Source organism: Anopheles nili, chromosome 2 (genome assembly GCF_943737925.1).
Source record: "Anopheles nili chromosome 2, idAnoNiliSN_F5_01, whole genome shotgun sequence".
Lineage (NCBI taxonomy): Eukaryota > Metazoa > Arthropoda > Insecta > Diptera > Culicidae > Anopheles > Anopheles nili.
In genome coordinates this window covers 5,877,238-5,894,131 of record NC_071291.1, presented here as the reverse complement: position 1 = coordinate 5,894,131, position 16,894 = coordinate 5,877,238, and the positions used below count along the sequence as shown (strand labels likewise).

The following is a 16,894-nucleotide window of genomic DNA, read 5'->3' as shown; positions in this document are numbered from 1 at the left end:
GTTGCCATGACACGCTAGAACCGAGAACAGAAACAGAACAAGACGGCCATGATGCATGGACCCGTCATCTATCGGTAGCTATAACGTTGGTTCGGTTTTGTTTCTCGTCTGAGAATTACGTACTTGACTTCTGGTACCAATAGAGCGTAAACCGTTCAGCCCATCGAAAGGAAAGATGTTCGAAGGTCCAGCACATATACAGTTCATGTCAAGCTCATCTGAAACGGAGTTTACCTATTCTGTCTGTTTCATTCATTTCATCCGTGCACAGCAGGCACATGAAACAAAAAGGTACAATCCGTTTGCATTATCGAATCATACCACCCAAACGACAGCATAGCAAAGGGAGGCTGCGTGGCACCAGCAGGAACGCTTTTCTCAACTTTATAGCTAACATAACCAAACTGGCTTCCATGGCATAACTCACTTACTCTTACGTACCTACATACCAACGGCTTGCGCAAACGCAAACACTCCTCCGAGTCCGGAGCGTGAATCAACCTTACCTTACCAAAAACGCCACTAGATGCTCACTTTAATCGACTAAAATGCGTGTTACTATTTCAATGAAATCTATCGTTTTGGGGCTCAACCAAAAAGAAAAATGCAAAGCAAAATCGCTAGAACAAAAACGTTACAAACCAAATAAAAGAGAGAGAGAGAGAGAGAGAGAGAGAGAAAGAGAGAAAGTAGAGGGAGAAACAGAGGGAAAGTGGCAGAGAGCGTAAGAGAGAGCTTTTTTCAATTTCGTTACACTACTAGACTCACTGGCTCACAGATCCATTCAATTGTACTTTTCAAATTGTTCAAACGAAGAAACCAATCCCAGAAATACTACCACTTTGTCGAGAGGGAAGTGCTCGTCGGTGGTAGAAGCGGACCCAGTCGTACGTCCAGCACTACTAGGGGCACTTACACTGAAAGCATTAAAACATGTACGGCTTGACATTCCTCCATTCCATCACAGAACACCTCAACAAAAGAGCGTACCGATGGTTTTGATCATGAATCGATGAATGCAATGATTGTTAAGAAGATACAAATGTTATTATATGAAACAATATAGCTGATAAACTACACTGGGAACCAATGATGTGAATAAATCAACTAAGCATTACTGAGTCGAATACGGCTGTATCCGTGTGTTTTTGCTCGACCAGGTTGAACTCAATGCGGCAAGAGGCTTTACATGCTTTATTTTTCAATTCAATCGAACGATTTCGTCTTTACAACAACGTCAATGGCCACCGTTTCACGCGTTTTCATATGTTTCCGTAGCGAACGTGACGGATGTTTGGTTCTTGTCCGAAGGCGTGTAGCTGAAGTTCCACATAGTCGACGAGAACACCAGTGAAGCTCGCTCGTGCAGTGTGATGGAGAGTGTGTGACAACTTTGCTCACATTCAGTGCGAGGTCGAAGAACAACGTTCAGATGAGATCGCAGCTGGTGCACCAGTACAAGTCCTGCCATGTTGGGCACCATTTCAGGTGCTTTGTGGTACCCACGTGACAGTAAAATCCAGCTTGTGTACGGAGGCTCCCAATGAGTGGCATAGAAGTAGGGCTTTCGGAACATTATGCGCGCTTTTTTAACGGTCCGTAGAGCACAGTTACGGAGCTGCACAAACCATCCACGGTCGGTGATGTTCGCATTGCTCTCCATTTCGCTTTCAACAAGCACATCGATCATACGCGCTATAGCTGAAGTTTTGGCCACAGTTGGTTTGAAAAGTAGATTCGTACGAAAATCGCAAGGATCCGCTAGCAACAAATCTTCGACATCCGAAAAGAAGATACCCCATTCTCGCCCGTAGCGCACGTGCTCGTTCCAATATGGCTGACCGTCAGACACAATCAATGGAGTGTTGCGGATCAGGTGACGACTGAACATGGTTTCGTAAGACACATTCCTTCGCACTGGCACGGTATCTACGATCGGGTTGAGATGCATCATATCAAGGATCATACTCGGAAGAATTTGTGGAATCACTTACCAACGTTTTGGCAGACCATACAATCGTCCGGGAATGAAAACGATGCCTCGTACTTCTTTGAACTGGATGTTTCTTTTGACTTCGAAATCAAACACTTCCCGCGATATAGTGGCGTCCAGTCCCAATACGGTAGAAGCTCTATCATGATCAATCGGCCAACTGCTGTTGCGTGCCAGTTGATGCTTGGAACGTAATACACTGCCAGGCATAACGCCGCAAAACACACAGCAACCGAGAGCCATTTTGAAATCCACTTAAGCCAGATTCGCTTCCTAATTGGAGCAAAAATTTCATATAAATCGCTCTCTGACGGATTCACTTGTTCAATTGTCGCTAACAGGTCCTGAAAGCTAGCCTCTAGAGTCGCTTGCATTTTCCGTTGGCCGACCATCATGGGGGACGTTCCGAACCATACTAACGACGCTGTGCATTATCCCTAGCGGACCACAGCTGTCAACGCATCGGGGAATTGCTTTCCACCCGATTGCATTTTCCTTTCAATTGAAAGAAAATTTGATTTACGCTTGCCCCGAATCGTGCGTGTTAAGCCTTTCCAAACGTATGGTAGTGCACGATAAGGGTGTAATCTCAACCAGCGCAGGAAACGCTTGAGTTGAAAATGGATATACATTTTTTTTGATGGGTTTGGTTTATGTTATTCATGCGGTTTAAAGGAGACTTCAAAATAAGGATACAGATGCGTATACTTTCAATATATCAATTAAATAATTTGTCTCTTTTATTTACAAAAGTATTAACAAATCTCAATTAGTTATTAAAGTAAAACAATAAAAATATAACTTACTCTAATTTACTATCTATCGAGTTTTTTTACTGATTCGAAGTTATTTTGTTTTAATAATTAGCATCGGTATTAGTGTCATCGTTTAATATTATTTTTCACCATCTTTAATGAACGATTAGCACACAAACAAGAGATGAATAACTCATTCACTCTCCTTGACCTCATAATATAGAACACAATAAGCAATATGCTGGGATAAGGATTCGGCAGCAGTTTTTTTTACAGGAATTTCAGTTTTCACTTAAAAAAATTTAAAAATACATAAATCAATCTTTTTTTATGAAATAATCTGCTTTATTGCTCTTTCTTGTTTGCCTTCTTTTCTCTTTCTGCATTTTTTTGTGCCATTTCTTTATGATGCACTTTGGTCTCGTGGTACATTACTTCCTTACGTATTTGATGAATTTGTTCTCGTAGTTTTTCCTTCGCTACGGCTCGCTCGTAAGTTAGCCTTTCGTTCAGATGCACCCATTTAAATCCGGACAAGTATTTCATGCTCCAGAGAATGTCCCGGAAGACGGATTTCTTTTTATTTGTGATGGGATGCATATTCAGCATGGGAACTACCGATTTGGCAACTCGTTTATCAAGGAATTCCACCCAACCCTCGGTGTACTTTACCATTGCTCGTTTTCCGTTTGCTGTTTTCATTCGTACCTTTCCATCTGTGAAATAGGAAAATAGATAATTAATGAATTACATATACTACGTACTCTCAGCTCTAGCAGGAAACGTACCTTTCTGTGATGGTTGTAGATATATTCGTCCGAGCTCACCGAAAGGCTCGAGCAGTGATCGCAGTATCGTTACATTCATATGCTTGGGGATGGAATTAATGTATACAACTCCGGCTTTTCTTTTCTTTTTCTTCAGCAAGGGGGTTACTCGCTGGATTTTTTTCTTTGAAACCGTAACCGATAGTTTAGTTTTCCTGTTGGATGATTTAGCTACGCCACTAGTGATTCCATCATCTGATTCACTAGCTTTTTCATTTTCCAATTCGAGCTCCTCCTCTGTGTTCTCTTCTGGATCATCTGAATCTTCGTCTTCCAGCTCTTCTTCCTCTCCTTCTTCGTCGGCATCCTCTTCCTCGTTCTCGTTCTCGTCCTCGTAGACCTCATTCTGTTTTGCGTTGCGTTGCTCGCTTATGTTTTGCTTCATATCATCTTCGCTCATAGGATCATCGTCGTACATGGTTCCGTTTTCCGAATCTCCGGCAAGACGGTCATCGCCGTTCATCGAGTTTTTTAACCGTTTATCCTTCTGAGACACGACACGAAGCGTTGCTTTTCGTTTTACCATAGTTACTGGTCAAGCAATATAAAGATTATTTCTATTCAAAATGAGATGCACATTTACTGCAGAATATATAAACAATTTAGACATTTAAATCGCACATGTTTTGTTGATGGACGATTCGTGTTTATTTCTTGGAGAAGTGTTGCCAGATATTATAGCATATTTGAAAAACAAAACACTGATTTTTCAAATCTCAAAGATTATTATTTCAATGTATTGCTTTTTTGATGAGAAATTTAAGTATTGTTACTGTAAGTTTGAATTTTTTCTTCTATTTTTAACATTACAAAAATTAACGTTACGGTTTTGGTCTAACCTTCTACATAAAACTGTTGCTATAAAATGCTCGATTTGATGAACCGCTACATCGAATGTTTTCTAAACTTTATTTGTAGTAATTAAACAATAGTTTTGCTAAATTAACCCGCCAAAAAAAGTTCAAACATCATTCGTACATAGCAGATTGATGATTCATAAACAATAATGATGTAGCCGCCATGACGATTCGACGTTTGGCAATCCAAATAGCAAAAACATCAGCCAAACGTCACAAATTACAATATTTAGATAAATGCTGGAAAGGTTGGCTCACAGTTTTTATGTTGACTACGAATTAAGGTCCCTTTATCTTTATGGTTCTCCTAGGTTCCCTTTAAGGATTCCTTTTCATGACGCATGTATCATTTATTTTATGATATATTGTGCAATTCCTTTAAAAAAATAACGATAATAATGGTATCAACTGTTTTTATAACTGGTTACCATATTATGTCCTTAACTGATAAATTCTAGTTTGATGCTATTTTGATGTGTTAGATGAAAATAATGAACTTATATGTTCTGGACAGTAACGTGTGGACCAACTTTTCCAGGCGATTGCATTACTATTTATGCTCATAATATGATTCATTTTATGGATTTTTGTCAAATCGCACCCACACGTGGTGAGCCAACCTTTATGCTCGCTCTAATGCACTCCATCCGCAAGAAGAAAAAGTAGAAGGAGAATAAGAAGAAGCCATTTTATTCCTCCGTTTTTTGGCACCGTAGCAGCCAACTCTTGTTCATACAGTCTTTGTATTGTTGAAATCGTACGGAAATCTCGCGAATTTATGCGCAATCGAAAGTGAAACCGGTAGCTCGCTGCTATTCGACGGCAACGACGACGTTTCGTCTCACCGTGACTAGCGGAGTCCCACCCGTGGACAGTGGAGTTTTTCGCCAGGAAGCACCGTTTCTTCAACCTCAGTAGCATCGCCATTTCGACCAACAGGGAGCCCGTTTCGCTAGGATTGCGTGGTTCATCTTACCCCTTCCGTGCCTGTTCTCAAGGGGTTGTTTGTTGCAGCCAGCCACGACACCTCGAACTGTTAACCCGTGACCGGGGAAAGATCGCGCAAACAAAGCCAACGCTGCCACCCCACGTCGTTCCGCGGATACGGATGCGAAAAGTTTCGCCCAACGGACCGATCGCTTAGTTACGCGGTGTGGAGAGGTGAGAGTGGGACGGAGAGAAAGTGCGTAATCACAAACCGAACCACAGCATTGACATCGCCGCACAACTTAGTGTGATCTGTCATCGCAGTGCGTGTGAAATACCCAACGGGTAGTGAAGATCACAGCCTGCTTTATCGCGAAGCTCCTCGCGAAATCATTGAAGACGACCCGCGCCGCCATTACAACACAGCCCGATCCGAGGCCCGACGGGTTGGACAGTTGCTCTTTGAGAAAATAGCGCATCGTTGAAAAGCAAGCATTGCTGCTTCGCCTGTTCCGCATTTTCCCCGGAGGCACCCGCTCTTCGTTTTATCTGTGGCTCACCAGCTGGATACAGTGCGAGTAGGGGCGGTGAAGGGGTTGAGCCAACGTTGCGTCTTAGACGGTAACTACAGCGATAAGTCGGTGCATCAGTGGATGGCGAACGAGCGCAGTGGGGGGCCTAGCGACTGCTAGTAGGACGGTGTAAAGAGAAACCGAAGATTTTCCACCAAGCTTGAGGCAACCAGCCCCAAACCAAAGCAAAGGGAAAGTCTCGCGCCGTCAAAGTGACAGCGAACGTAGCAATCCGCGATATACTCTGCCACGGCAACGAACGGTATGCGAGCAGCAGCATAGCTGGGCTGTTTTTTTTCCTCCCTACTCGCCCGCTTGTGCGTTGTCGGTTGGTTACATAAAGCAATCGACTTTAGAGCGACGGTCGTGCGCCCCACGGGAGAACCGCAAAAAAGTCTCGACGTAAAGCGTGACGAATTGATCGCGGCGGAAACAAAAGATAAGTCAGCTAAGCGCGCTAAAGAGTGAGAGTGCCTGGTGGCCGGTTGCGGTAGAGGAACAGAAACAGGAAGCCGTTCGCAAGAAGTGCGTCAAGTGAATTACGGGACTTGATAGCAGCGATATTAGTTTTCCCTTTTGTGTTTGTGTATGTATCTCCGTGATTGATTGTTGTGTGTTTGTGCTAAAGACGACGTGCGCCAGGAACCAAAGGACTTCCGAACATTCAGGAAGTGCAAGTAAACGCGCCCACGAACCAAAGCGCCAAGTAACGAGCCTTTAGACCCCGTTCGATTCGGATCCCGATCCAGCGATCAAGCAAAGCCAACCCGGGTGCGATCGAGTGGCGCCAGTATAGCTAGGCGAAGGGGGAGATCTCTCCCGCTCAGGAAAGTCAGTCAAAATTCCAGTCCCGACGCGAAGCCATAGAGAAGGCTCCTCCTTGAGCCGCTCCGACGACAACAACGAGATGAGCAGGCGCAACAAAACCCGCCCCGGTCCGGCCAGGTAAGTTTGATCAGTTCTACTTTTTAAACTCGGCCATCTATTGCTTCTAATGGGATGATAACGAGTCATTTTCATTGGTTTCCATGAGCACTTTTTGAAATCGAACAAGCACTCCGACCGTTTCAGCTCAAAGTGCTATGGTGTTGCCAAAATTAGGCCATATGTATATTTTACAAATTCTTTCAAAATACCTCGCTGATTCGCAAATGTCCATAGACCTTGGTTCATAGGGATGTTCATGCGACGCGATTCAAAATATACGCAGCATTTGCAGCTTCTTACATCGTAGTAAATACATCTACCACGTAGTGTACGTCCACGAAGACCGGTAGTTGAGCGATACAACTAATGCCTAGATATACGGCGAGCATTTTCGCAATTAAAGCCGCACGTTAATGTCAAAAAAAAAATCCATTTGTTGCTTTGGCCGCGAAGGCGCCTACTGGCACAGTAATTCTGAACTTTCCATCGGCCATTCCTCGAAAAGCAGGCAGCATGCCAAGCAACGCAATTGGATAGGCTAGACACACGGTGAAAGACTCCACCATCGAAGTGCACCGGCGCCAAACCTACTGCGTCTTTGTTTTGTGTCCGTGCGAAACTGCTCGCGACACATTCACACACAATGGATTGAAACTTGTGGGCCTGTCCGAGATGAAAACACACAACTACGTCGCGGCAAGGCACCGCGCGCTGACTGATGTTTTTCCGCAATGAACATTCGCCCCTTTCGAATGTCCCTCTAACTGGGTCCTGCCTTCTTAATACGGCTGCATATTGTATGTGCGATTGCACGGGGAAGAAGGAAGCAAAAGAGAAAGAAGCGAATAGAAGCATAAAGAGATAGCACATTTGCTTACGCTTACGTCCTAGATATCATGTGGTGTATTGCAATTATCGAATGCAATCTTTTCCTTCGAGGTACGCACACCACAACACAGTAATGCATCATCCTCGCGCACGTCCGATAGAACACGCACACGCGGATATTTGCGAAAGCGTGCAACGCTTTGGGTGAACTAGCACGCGTGTGTTGGTAGTGTCTAGGTTTCCTTTTTATTGATTGAATTTTCCAACGTCACTGCCTGCTGCGGTCGTCTCTTCCTGTTGTCAACTGTTTTCTCTGCTGTTTGATCCAGCGCAGGGAAGCGTGCATGGTTCGCTCTTCAGTGTATAGCCATCTGGTGGTGGTTACCGGCAGTTGAGAAGGACGCTTCGTGCTCTAGTTTTACTCCAATAAAGGACCATATTGAAGAATTCACTCCAGTAGGTTGTTTGATGGGTTTGGGGTGGTATGGAGGGTGGTTAGGATCAACCATCGGGCATTACGAATACGTGAGAGACCGGGTTAGCCGTCCGCATGTACTAACATATTCTCGTGGTAGAGCAAATTGATATATGTATATATAAATATGGAAGAACGAGAGTTGAATAAAGATCACAATGTAATAGTTGAGCCAAAACTAATTGCCTTTGTTGTAAAACAAAAGAAAATAATTGTTACATAAACATTTCTAAAAATATGTATATATGTACTGCATTATTGGTTCTTTGCGTGGCATTTAGTACTTCTTGTGATTAATGTAGCCTAATAAGTCGTCTGTAAGCTTTTCTATAAATTTTTATAAGCATAGTTCTAAATTTCATGATGCCAACTGTAAGAACCGTTGTTTTTTTTTCAAGTAAATGTTCCTACGAAAATTGACCGGGCGGCTCCATAGTCATCATGTGTTTTTTTTTTGTTCATATGTCAAAAGCAGTTGCACCACTTTTCACCTCTCTTGATGCAAACAAAGCCAAGCAACACTTTTTTTTTTTAAACCCGGCAGTGCTCTTACTCTCTGTTGCCCAACATTGGGCCGGTAGCGAAACTTCTGACGTACCGCCGATTCGCTCGCTTGGCCCACGCTGCAACCGAGAGAAGTCTGCGCTGAGAAAAAGAGAAACACGAGAGAACGCACACGAAACCAATCGTCGACCCTATTGGTTCAAGCTGAGGTAGTATTGGTGGCCCCAACGGGCGGGTGCGTCAGGACCTCATGCCTCAGGACCCGCGCGGACTATTTATTGGGGCGGTGAGAGTGTCGTGAGAGAGAACGTTTGCCTTGGCAGTCGAAGATGGTAGCACATCGTGCGGTAGTTCAGTCGCAGTCGGTCTGCTCCTCCACAATGTTGTCGAGCTTTCGTTGGGCGGATGTTTCTTTTTTTCCCCTTCTCGAGGGAAGCTCGCTGTGATTAGGGAACGAGAAGTACCCATTACCTAAAAGGATACAGTGTCACACGTGCCATAAAACTCCACAAATTCTTCGCGATCGAGGTCAGAATAGATGGTGATCATTCGCAAGAAATATCTTTGTGTACGGTGCTTGTAAAAGCTTTGTGCGATTGACCCCGTTTTACGTTCCAACATACCACTACAACTGTGCCGAACGGATAAGCAACTGCATATGTGTTTGTGTGTGTGTCTAGATGACGGAGAAAATTTTCACCATTTTCCACCCGGTGAAAGGAGCACTGGTGCGCGTGTTCTATTTGGTTGGGAAGAAAAAAGATTTGGGTTCTAAAGAAACCTTAGGCCGACACAGGGACAGATGACAAAGAAAATGTTGCAAAATGATATCTTTAAAACTTTTTGCTATTTTTACCTTATCCTCTTTTACTGCAAATTATAACCTCGAGAATTCTCTTCACCTAATATCAAGTACCGAATATCATTTTTTCGCATATCATACTTGCGTTGCAAACTTTCTGCATTGATTTTCGTGCAAAGCTTATGAAAGGGTTTAGGCTATAATATTGATTGCAGGATTTCTTTGGATACGTCTCGTATGAAATAGATTATACATTTTCTTGTATATTTTCTATTGATGCGAATTTTCTGTTTTTGTGCAAAATATTTGCAAAACTTTGCAAAAAATTTTTAAACAATAAAATTAAAGCGCTTTACGTACTTTAATAAACAGTGTTATGAATATTTTTAGTGATTAGATTGAGGATTGCAATTTATTGTTTGTTAAACAAACGTAAGATGTATTTCGCTTAATTTTTTTTCACTATGGCCGACATAACTGGCCCTCGTTAGTGCGGAGAAGGTTGTGGTGTAATGTATAAATAAAACTATTTTAGCTAGCAACGATAGAATGGCAATTATTTCCCCCATTGGGCGCTTTCCGGTTTTGGCTAAACTCACTCAACTTCTTCTCCTCGCCATTTCACTCTACTTGCTGTGGTATTTCTCGATCCCGGTTAGCAATCGGCGTGAGCCTTAGCCATTCCTTAGTGCTCTTGTCGCTGAAGCGGAGAGGATAAAGCGGTCTGACAATAGGGCGAGCATTTATATTTAGTTCACTTTGCGCACATTGCCTTCAGTACTGCTGCCTTTGATTCTTTTGTCGGCAAACGAACACTTTCTCTAAATGCCACCTCTTCTAACACGAAATAGGTGGTAACGTACCAATTGCGGATCCAATAAATCCATTAACGGAAGCTGTTTCTATTGGGTGAGAATAGTTTCATGTGTAACAGTCCTGCCGGATGTGGAAAAAAGAGGATGGGATAGAGGATATCGACATAGTCCTTTACTACTCGAAAGATGAGTGAATGAATGAAAAGAGTGAAACTAAAACATGTGTATTGTGGATTTTTTGTACCCACAGGATACCCAATAGATATCGCCCCAAAAAAAGTGTTACGCGTAAGATTCGAAAACAGGAGTAAGATGTGATTTTCGTTCATCGTAACCCCCTCATACGTGAAGCTTTATTCAGTGTATGAACCACGTGTGCGTGAGACGTCTCTCACAAGTAGTGATTCTGAAATGCAAAGTTAGAGAGTGCGTGCTAACAATGGCATCTAGTCAAGCAAATAAAAACGGCAACCGGCGTTCTTATTTCCGTTAAGGCGAAGAAGAAAAAATAATCATAATCGGTTCTCCTTGAGGTGTAATGTAGCCCGTAGTATCAAAGGATAAGACCTCTTGAGGACTAGAGATAGTAGAGAGTAGACAAATTCCTTCTCCATTATTTCGCTGCAACATGCTCTTTCTGCATGTTGAGGGAGGTTTTGTCAACAGACAGATGAGGCCAGCGAGTATAGACTTCCGTATCGCTCTCTCGTGATGTCTCTCGGGAAATATCTACATCGAATACCACTGGGTGTACTGCAAAGTGGAGCAGAAATTTATTCATTAGGTGCCGAACGTCTCCGGAATGACTGATTATTCGCAACGTCTTCTCATATGAATGAATGAGGTCCTGTGTAGTCCATCGACGATTTTGATCAAATACCGGAACTAGACCTATACATTTCAAATATAAGAACGAGATGACAGTAGTGTTCACAGTACGGATCAGCTCCATACATTCGTCTGTTGCGAATATGTTGCATGCCGGTTGAGAGTTTGATTCGTGAAAAGAATCACTCGCATTTTAAGTGACAGACTAGGGTTTCTGACAGTCCCGTGACAAACGTGAGCTCGATGAACAGTAATAGAAAAAGTGCATCAGAAGTAGAGTAACTGAGGGAGTGCAACTTGCATGAAACCTGGTGCCGAGCTGGCTCGACGCATCGTTATTCATCTCCATAGTGCTCACTACTACGAGTGATTGTGCATCCAATTCGTTAGTATGTGTGCGTTTTATTCATCTGTTCCAATTGTAAATTTATAATATGCTTAATCCTTCGCTGTGAGGACACAACTGTGATACAAATTCTAAAGTACACCAGCGGTCACATTATGGAGCTACCGTACCATCATTATATGCCGGTACGATCTCGATATTAATTTAATTATTTAGTGATAGCAATTCTGTTGCTACTGATCTGCCAATACTTTCGTGTACAATAACGTACAAATATCTTTGTGCTCTTGACGTAGTGCAACCCAGAAAAAAATATGTTTAAGTATCGTTATCAAATGGGATTTAATCCTTCTAAATTTCTCTACAGGACCCAACGGCAGCGCTCAATTCAGGCAGACGGCATTTACAACAATGCGCCCTTTATGCATGCGGCAACATCACATGTAGGCAATGTCGTGCAAATTCAAACTCCAGCCGGTCACATATACGAAGGAGTGTTCAGAACGTTTTCTTCACAGTTCCAGGTAGATAGAACATTCTTTTCATGCTTTCTAAACCAATGTTGCTTAGAGATTTCGACAATTCCTTACCAAGATTTGGTCGGAACGATTTTTTTTGGTTTGCTAACCTCTGGTTTGTTTTTAGATCGTGCTGGAAATGGCACATCGCGTTGAGATCGGCCCCGATCAGAAGACAAAAATTGTTGTTGAAACGTTCGTCGAGAGGCTGATCTTCAAACCGAACGACATTGTCACGCTCGCAGCCAAGGACGTCGACCCGGAGTACGCAACGCGTGATACCTTCAAAACTGACACGGCCATTTCGCGCTGCAACGGTACGAACTGGCTCGAAGATCGGGAACTTGAACCGTGGGACGAAAGCGGTGGTCTAAATGGCGACCCGCTCGAGCACAGTCTCGAGCTGGACTCGAACGCCGACGGTTGGGATGTGAATGAAATGTTCCATAAAAACGAAACGATTTACGGTGTGCACTCGACATTTGACCAGTCCCTGTCCGGCTACACGGTGCAGATCCAGAAAAAAGACAGCGAAGAGTTCAAGGTGCAGGAGCTCGAGGCGGAGAAGATCGCCAACGAGATTGAAAACAATCCGGTGTACAAGGAGCGCATCGACGTAGAGAACGGTGACGAAGAGGCCGCCTTTGCCGCCGTCATCCGTCCGAGCAGCAACGCAAGTCCGCAACCCGCCTCGGTACAGCAGAGTGCGGGCGGTCCGGCCGGTCCGGCTGTGGACAAGAACTCAAACAGTGTCAGCAGCAGCAGTAGCAGCAGTAGCAACAGCAGCGCCAACGGCGGTACTATCAACAGCGTTAGCAACGGTAACAATAACCTAGCGAGCAATACGAACAACTCGAATAACAATACGGCCGCAGCGATGCCCTCGAACACGAAATATATCGTACCAGCCAAACGCAAACCCGGTCAGGGTGGCAAGCTGGTGCGAAGCACTCCGCCACCTCTGGCTAATAGCAATAACAATAATGGTGGTCCGCCGGTGGTGTCTTCTCAGCAGCATCAACAGCAGCATCAGCAGCAACAGCAACAACAGCCTCCTAGTCCACAGGCTCCGCATAAGAACAGTTACGTACCAATGATGTCCCAGCAACAGCAGCAGCAACAGCAACAACCGCCTCCACCGAGCAGTCAGCAACACGGTGGTGGTGGAATGGGTCATCCACCCGGGCCACAATATGGCATGCACACAAATCAATCGCCCTATGGGCACGTGCAGCATCAGCAGCAACAACAGCAGCAGCAGCAGCAACCTCCACAGCACGGTCAACCATCAGTTATGGGCGGCAACAAGATGAACGGTGATGGCCGAGGCGATATGCCCGGTGGTCCTCCTGGAGGTGGAGGAGGTGGTGGTAGCGGGGGCAACATGAATGTAAATAACAATCAAAAGCCTCTTCCACAGCGTGCGGTGCGGCAATACCCGAGTGCACAAGCACCGGTCTCATACAATGAGCCGCCGCCATCGTTAAATCCGCAGCAAATGCCTGGACAGATGCAGGCCATGTCCACCAAGCCCCCGATGCACATGACGCATCCAATTCACGCGGTTGTACCGCCCCACATGCCCCCGCCAACGGTAGTACCAACTGAGCACGTCGTCATCCAGCAACATCCAATGGCAATGCCGCCTCCAGTGCAACAACAACCGCCGCCACCCCAGCAGCAGGCACAAGTACAGGCGCCTCCACCTCAGCCACAACGCACCGTTGTCGTGCGCAATCGTGACATGGAGATCGACAATCTGCGCAAGTTCGGTCAGGACTTTAAACTGGCCCCACCGCAGCAGCAACCGCCGATGCCGAATGTTCACCAGCAGCCGCCGCCACCATCCCAGCAACAGCAAGGACCTCCCTCGCATAGTGTCGTCGTGCAGCAGCCTCCTCCATCTCAGCAGCAGTCAGACCACTCATCGCCACCTTCGCTCGATAGTTCGCCACCACTCGTGAACAACCAATCACAGGGCAAGATGGTATCACAACAGCACAACGAGCCGCCTCCCCAGGCACACGCCCCACAACAGACCCCAATGAACCAGCAGCAGAACCAAGCTTCCCAGACGGCCTCTGGAATGGTGGTGGTTCCGGCGCAACTTTCCTCACAGTCGCCACACATGGTACAGCAACCGCTCCCGGTGACACAGCAGCCACCACCGCAGCAACCTGGCCAACAGCCGCCAGTGGTTGTCTCTCCGCCGCAGGTTCCACCACAGCAAAGCAACCACGTGGGTGGTGCACCAACGGGTTCCGCAAGCGTTGGTATTCAGAATGCGGTTGCCAGTACGGGACCGGCCGGCGGAGCGCCAACAAACAATGCGAACGGGTCGAGCCCCAGCGACAGTGCATCCGCAAACGGTGGCACTAACGCGGAACAGAAACCCGGTACTGCCACCAAGAAAGTCTTCACGTTGAATCCGGCGGCCAAACCGTTTACGCCGCGTAGTCCTAGCACCCCCAATCCGTCACGGTATGTATGGGCATGTGTTGTTGTTTATGTGTCATTGTTTAGTATCCATGTGCCGCGCTCTGAGTTGTGTCCGTGTGTGTTCGTTTTTGCATGAGAAACGAGCGCGATCCATAGCCCAATCGAATCCTTTTTCAAAGCACTCTGCAAACGCTGTTTTTGTTGCTTTAAACTCTTTTCGATACGGCAACGTTTTTTTTTGTTCTGTTAAATCTTAATAACTGTAGATATTACTTGATTCGAACTCTTAATTATGCTTTCTCCATGAAGGTGTGGTTTACTCTATGGTTTTGTATTTTGTTAGATTTTTTTTTTCGTTTGTTCATTCTGCATGATGAATTCGAATCATGTTTCGGTTTCATGTTTTTGTTTCGTGTGCCCTTGTGTAGTCTAATGAAATTCTAAATCTATTCCTGTCATCATTAATGTGAATAAATCCTTTTTCAACACACACATTTTTTGCCACGACCACGATCACCATAATCACCACCACCATCACCACAACCATCAATCACCTCCTCATATGCGCCCGTGCCAAATATGTGCCTTCCCACCAACACCCAACCGTGTGCGCGTCTGTCTGGATTTCAATTCGGGAAACTAAACAAAACCGTTACCAATCGAACTGACACAAAATTGACCGGCCGACATCTTTGATTCTCATTCGATTAAACCATCAACCGGCAAACAATCGAAACCAAAAATGCTACCAATAATCAAATCTCTCTAACCTACCGTTCTGCTACCGCAAGCCAACCAACCACTAACAGTAACATAAGTATCATTAATGGTAATCCTTATTTCGCACGCCCACTGAAAAGTCACACGTCTTCTAGCCCGCACACACCGCAAACGCCGGGTCCGGCCGCGTTAGCGCAGGGTTCGTTCCAGCCGCCCTCGCCTCACGTTATCCAGCAGCCATTCGTGATGCAGTACGTGGTGAATCCGTCCTCATTCCAGGCCGCTCAGCAGCATCCGCATGCGGCCCAACCGGCCCGTATCCGCAATGGCCGACAAGGTAGCTACCGGAATGAATTTTGTACGCAAGAAAATCCAACATAATCAACCAGTTTACTGCCGTCTTTCTTCATGCCCTGCCAGCGGCTTGAAGAAAGCGACCAGATTGGAAATCACTAATGCGCATATCTTTTTGCATCCGTCTTCCGTATGCCTGTTCTTTTCATTTTAGTTTCTGTTGGAACCTCTCAGATGCAAGTGGCCGCCGCAACAGGACAGCCTCTGCTGGCGCCTAACCCAATTCAAATGCTCGCAGCACCATACGCTCAGGCGATTCACGCTCAACCCTTCCAAGCTGCGCCGCCTTTCCATCAGCAGTATCGCACGATCTACGACACACCACAGCCTCCACTCCAATTCCTTGCAGCCACTCCTCCCTCGACCACTCCCTCGCCTGGCCAGCCGCATCAGCAGTATCATCCGGGACCACAGCCTTCACCGGCCGGTGGTGGCCCTCCGACTTACCAGACAGTGCATCATCAACAACCGGGCCCGTATCCGATCTCAATGTGCCCCATGCCACAGGTAGTGCCGACGCTCTACCAGAATATTCCGTCAGCGCCGCAACAGAACCATCACCAGCAGAACTTACACGTTATGCACGTTGCCCAGCATCCGTCGGCGCAGTAGCATAAGTTTCCGGCAGGCGCGCCCGGTACAAACGGCTGTCCTCCGCCGCATCCGTCGTACGCGAAAGTGCTGAAGAATTAAACAGAATACGTTATTATGTATAGGATAGCTGAAACATGTGGGCTCCAGACGTAGAGCGAACGTCAATAATTAGAAGGGGCGCAGTCGATCAATACTCGATCATATTGACACAACTAAACTAGGCAATCATTGGATGCTTATTTGCACAGATCATTAAACCTCTTCTACACGAGAATGGACGGCGTGTGGTACGGCGTTAAAAACGAACTGATTTCTATGCTAGACATACTCTCAGAAGCATTGCCGTATTATGGTGCGATGGCGAAACGACGAATCGCTCTGAATCGATAAGTTTATACAATAGGTAAAAGGAACGCGAGCGCACAGGATGACATAAGTAGACGCAACGGTGCACACGATATGTATTGATCCGATTAGGAAGTTTTCTTTCTGGCTACGGGGGTCAAAACAATAGACGCCAGCCCAATCGATCTACCATTCGTTGCATAAACTTGCTGCTAATAGGGTGTGACATGAAAACAATAACTGCTCGTCGTTAGTGTCACGGTAGCGCCTATACGGTTCAGAAGAAAAAAGAGTAAAGATCGGTCAAGCAGTACCAAATATTCTTATTTGTTTTTGTGTTTGTACATACATATTCCAGCGGAAATGAACTTTCTCCCACTTTGCTTGTGGTTGAGTGATTGGTTTTGTTTTCCATTTTAAAATCATTTGACAAACATTCCCCTGTCCCTTTGGTTTTGGAATTTCATA

General features: G+C 45.4%; 3 protein-coding genes across 3 annotated transcripts; 1 reads left to right on the top strand and 2 right to left on the bottom strand.

Moving 5' to 3' along the window:
* Window positions 1-1,252: 1,252 nt before the first annotated feature.
* LOC128721692 (uncharacterized) lies at window positions 1,253-2,484 on the bottom strand. Its single transcript, XM_053815471.1, has 3 exons — window positions 2,475-2,484; window positions 1,995-2,417; window positions 1,253-1,929 (listed from the first exon to the last, which is right to left on the bottom strand). Exons 1-3 carry the CDS (start codon window positions 2,482-2,484, stop codon window positions 1,253-1,255), a joined length of 1,110 nt encoding a protein of 369 aa, XP_053671446.1.
* A 609-nt stretch (window positions 2,485-3,093) lies between these two features.
* Window positions 3,094-4,093, bottom strand: LOC128730829 (uncharacterized). The gene is made up of 2 exons (XM_053823910.1): window positions 3,537-4,093; window positions 3,094-3,464 (listed from the first exon to the last, which is right to left on the bottom strand). Exons 1-2 carry the CDS (start codon window positions 4,036-4,038, stop codon window positions 3,094-3,096), a joined length of 873 nt encoding a protein of 290 aa, XP_053679885.1. The 5' UTR covers window positions 4,039-4,093.
* Window positions 4,094-11,863: 7,770 nt separating this feature from the next.
* LOC128731479 (ataxin-2 homolog) lies at window positions 11,864-16,099 on the top strand. The gene is made up of 4 exons (XM_053824602.1): window positions 11,864-11,980; window positions 12,102-14,455; window positions 15,205-15,491; window positions 15,642-16,099. The coding sequence occupies exons 1-4, from the start codon at window positions 11,879-11,881 to the stop codon at window positions 16,097-16,099; spliced, it is 3,201 nt and encodes a 1,066-aa protein (XP_053680577.1). The 5' UTR covers window positions 11,864-11,878.
* Window positions 16,100-16,894: the final 795 nt, after the last annotated feature.

What these genes read in the sequence shown, in the direction of transcription:
- LOC128721692 (XM_053815471.1), bottom strand. An exon ending in TATGGTCTGCCAAAACGTTG is followed by an intron (nt 1,930 to 1,994) that starts GTAAGTGATTCC and finishes ACCCGATCGTAG; the next exon opens with ATACCGTGCCAGTGCGAAGG.
- LOC128730829 (XM_053823910.1), bottom strand. Translation starts at nt 4,038, where the DNA reads ATGAACGGCGATGACCGTCTTGCCGGAGATTCGGAAAACGGAACCATG. An exon ending in TCTACAACCATCACAGAAAG is followed by an intron (nt 3,465 to 3,536) that starts GTACGTTTCCTG and finishes CCTATTTCACAG; the next exon opens with ATGGAAAGGTACGAATGAAA.
- LOC128731479 (XM_053824602.1), top strand. Translation starts at nt 11,879, where the DNA reads ATGCATGCGGCAACATCACATGTAGGCAATGTCGTGCAAATTCAAACT. An exon ending in AGCACCCCCAATCCGTCACG is followed by an intron (nt 14,456 to 15,204) that starts GTATGTATGGGC and finishes TGCTACCGCAAG; the next exon opens with CCAACCAACCACTAACAGTA. An exon ending in TAGCTACCGGAATGAATTTT is followed by an intron (nt 15,492 to 15,641) that starts GTACGCAAGAAA and finishes TTTTCATTTTAG; the next exon opens with TTTCTGTTGGAACCTCTCAG.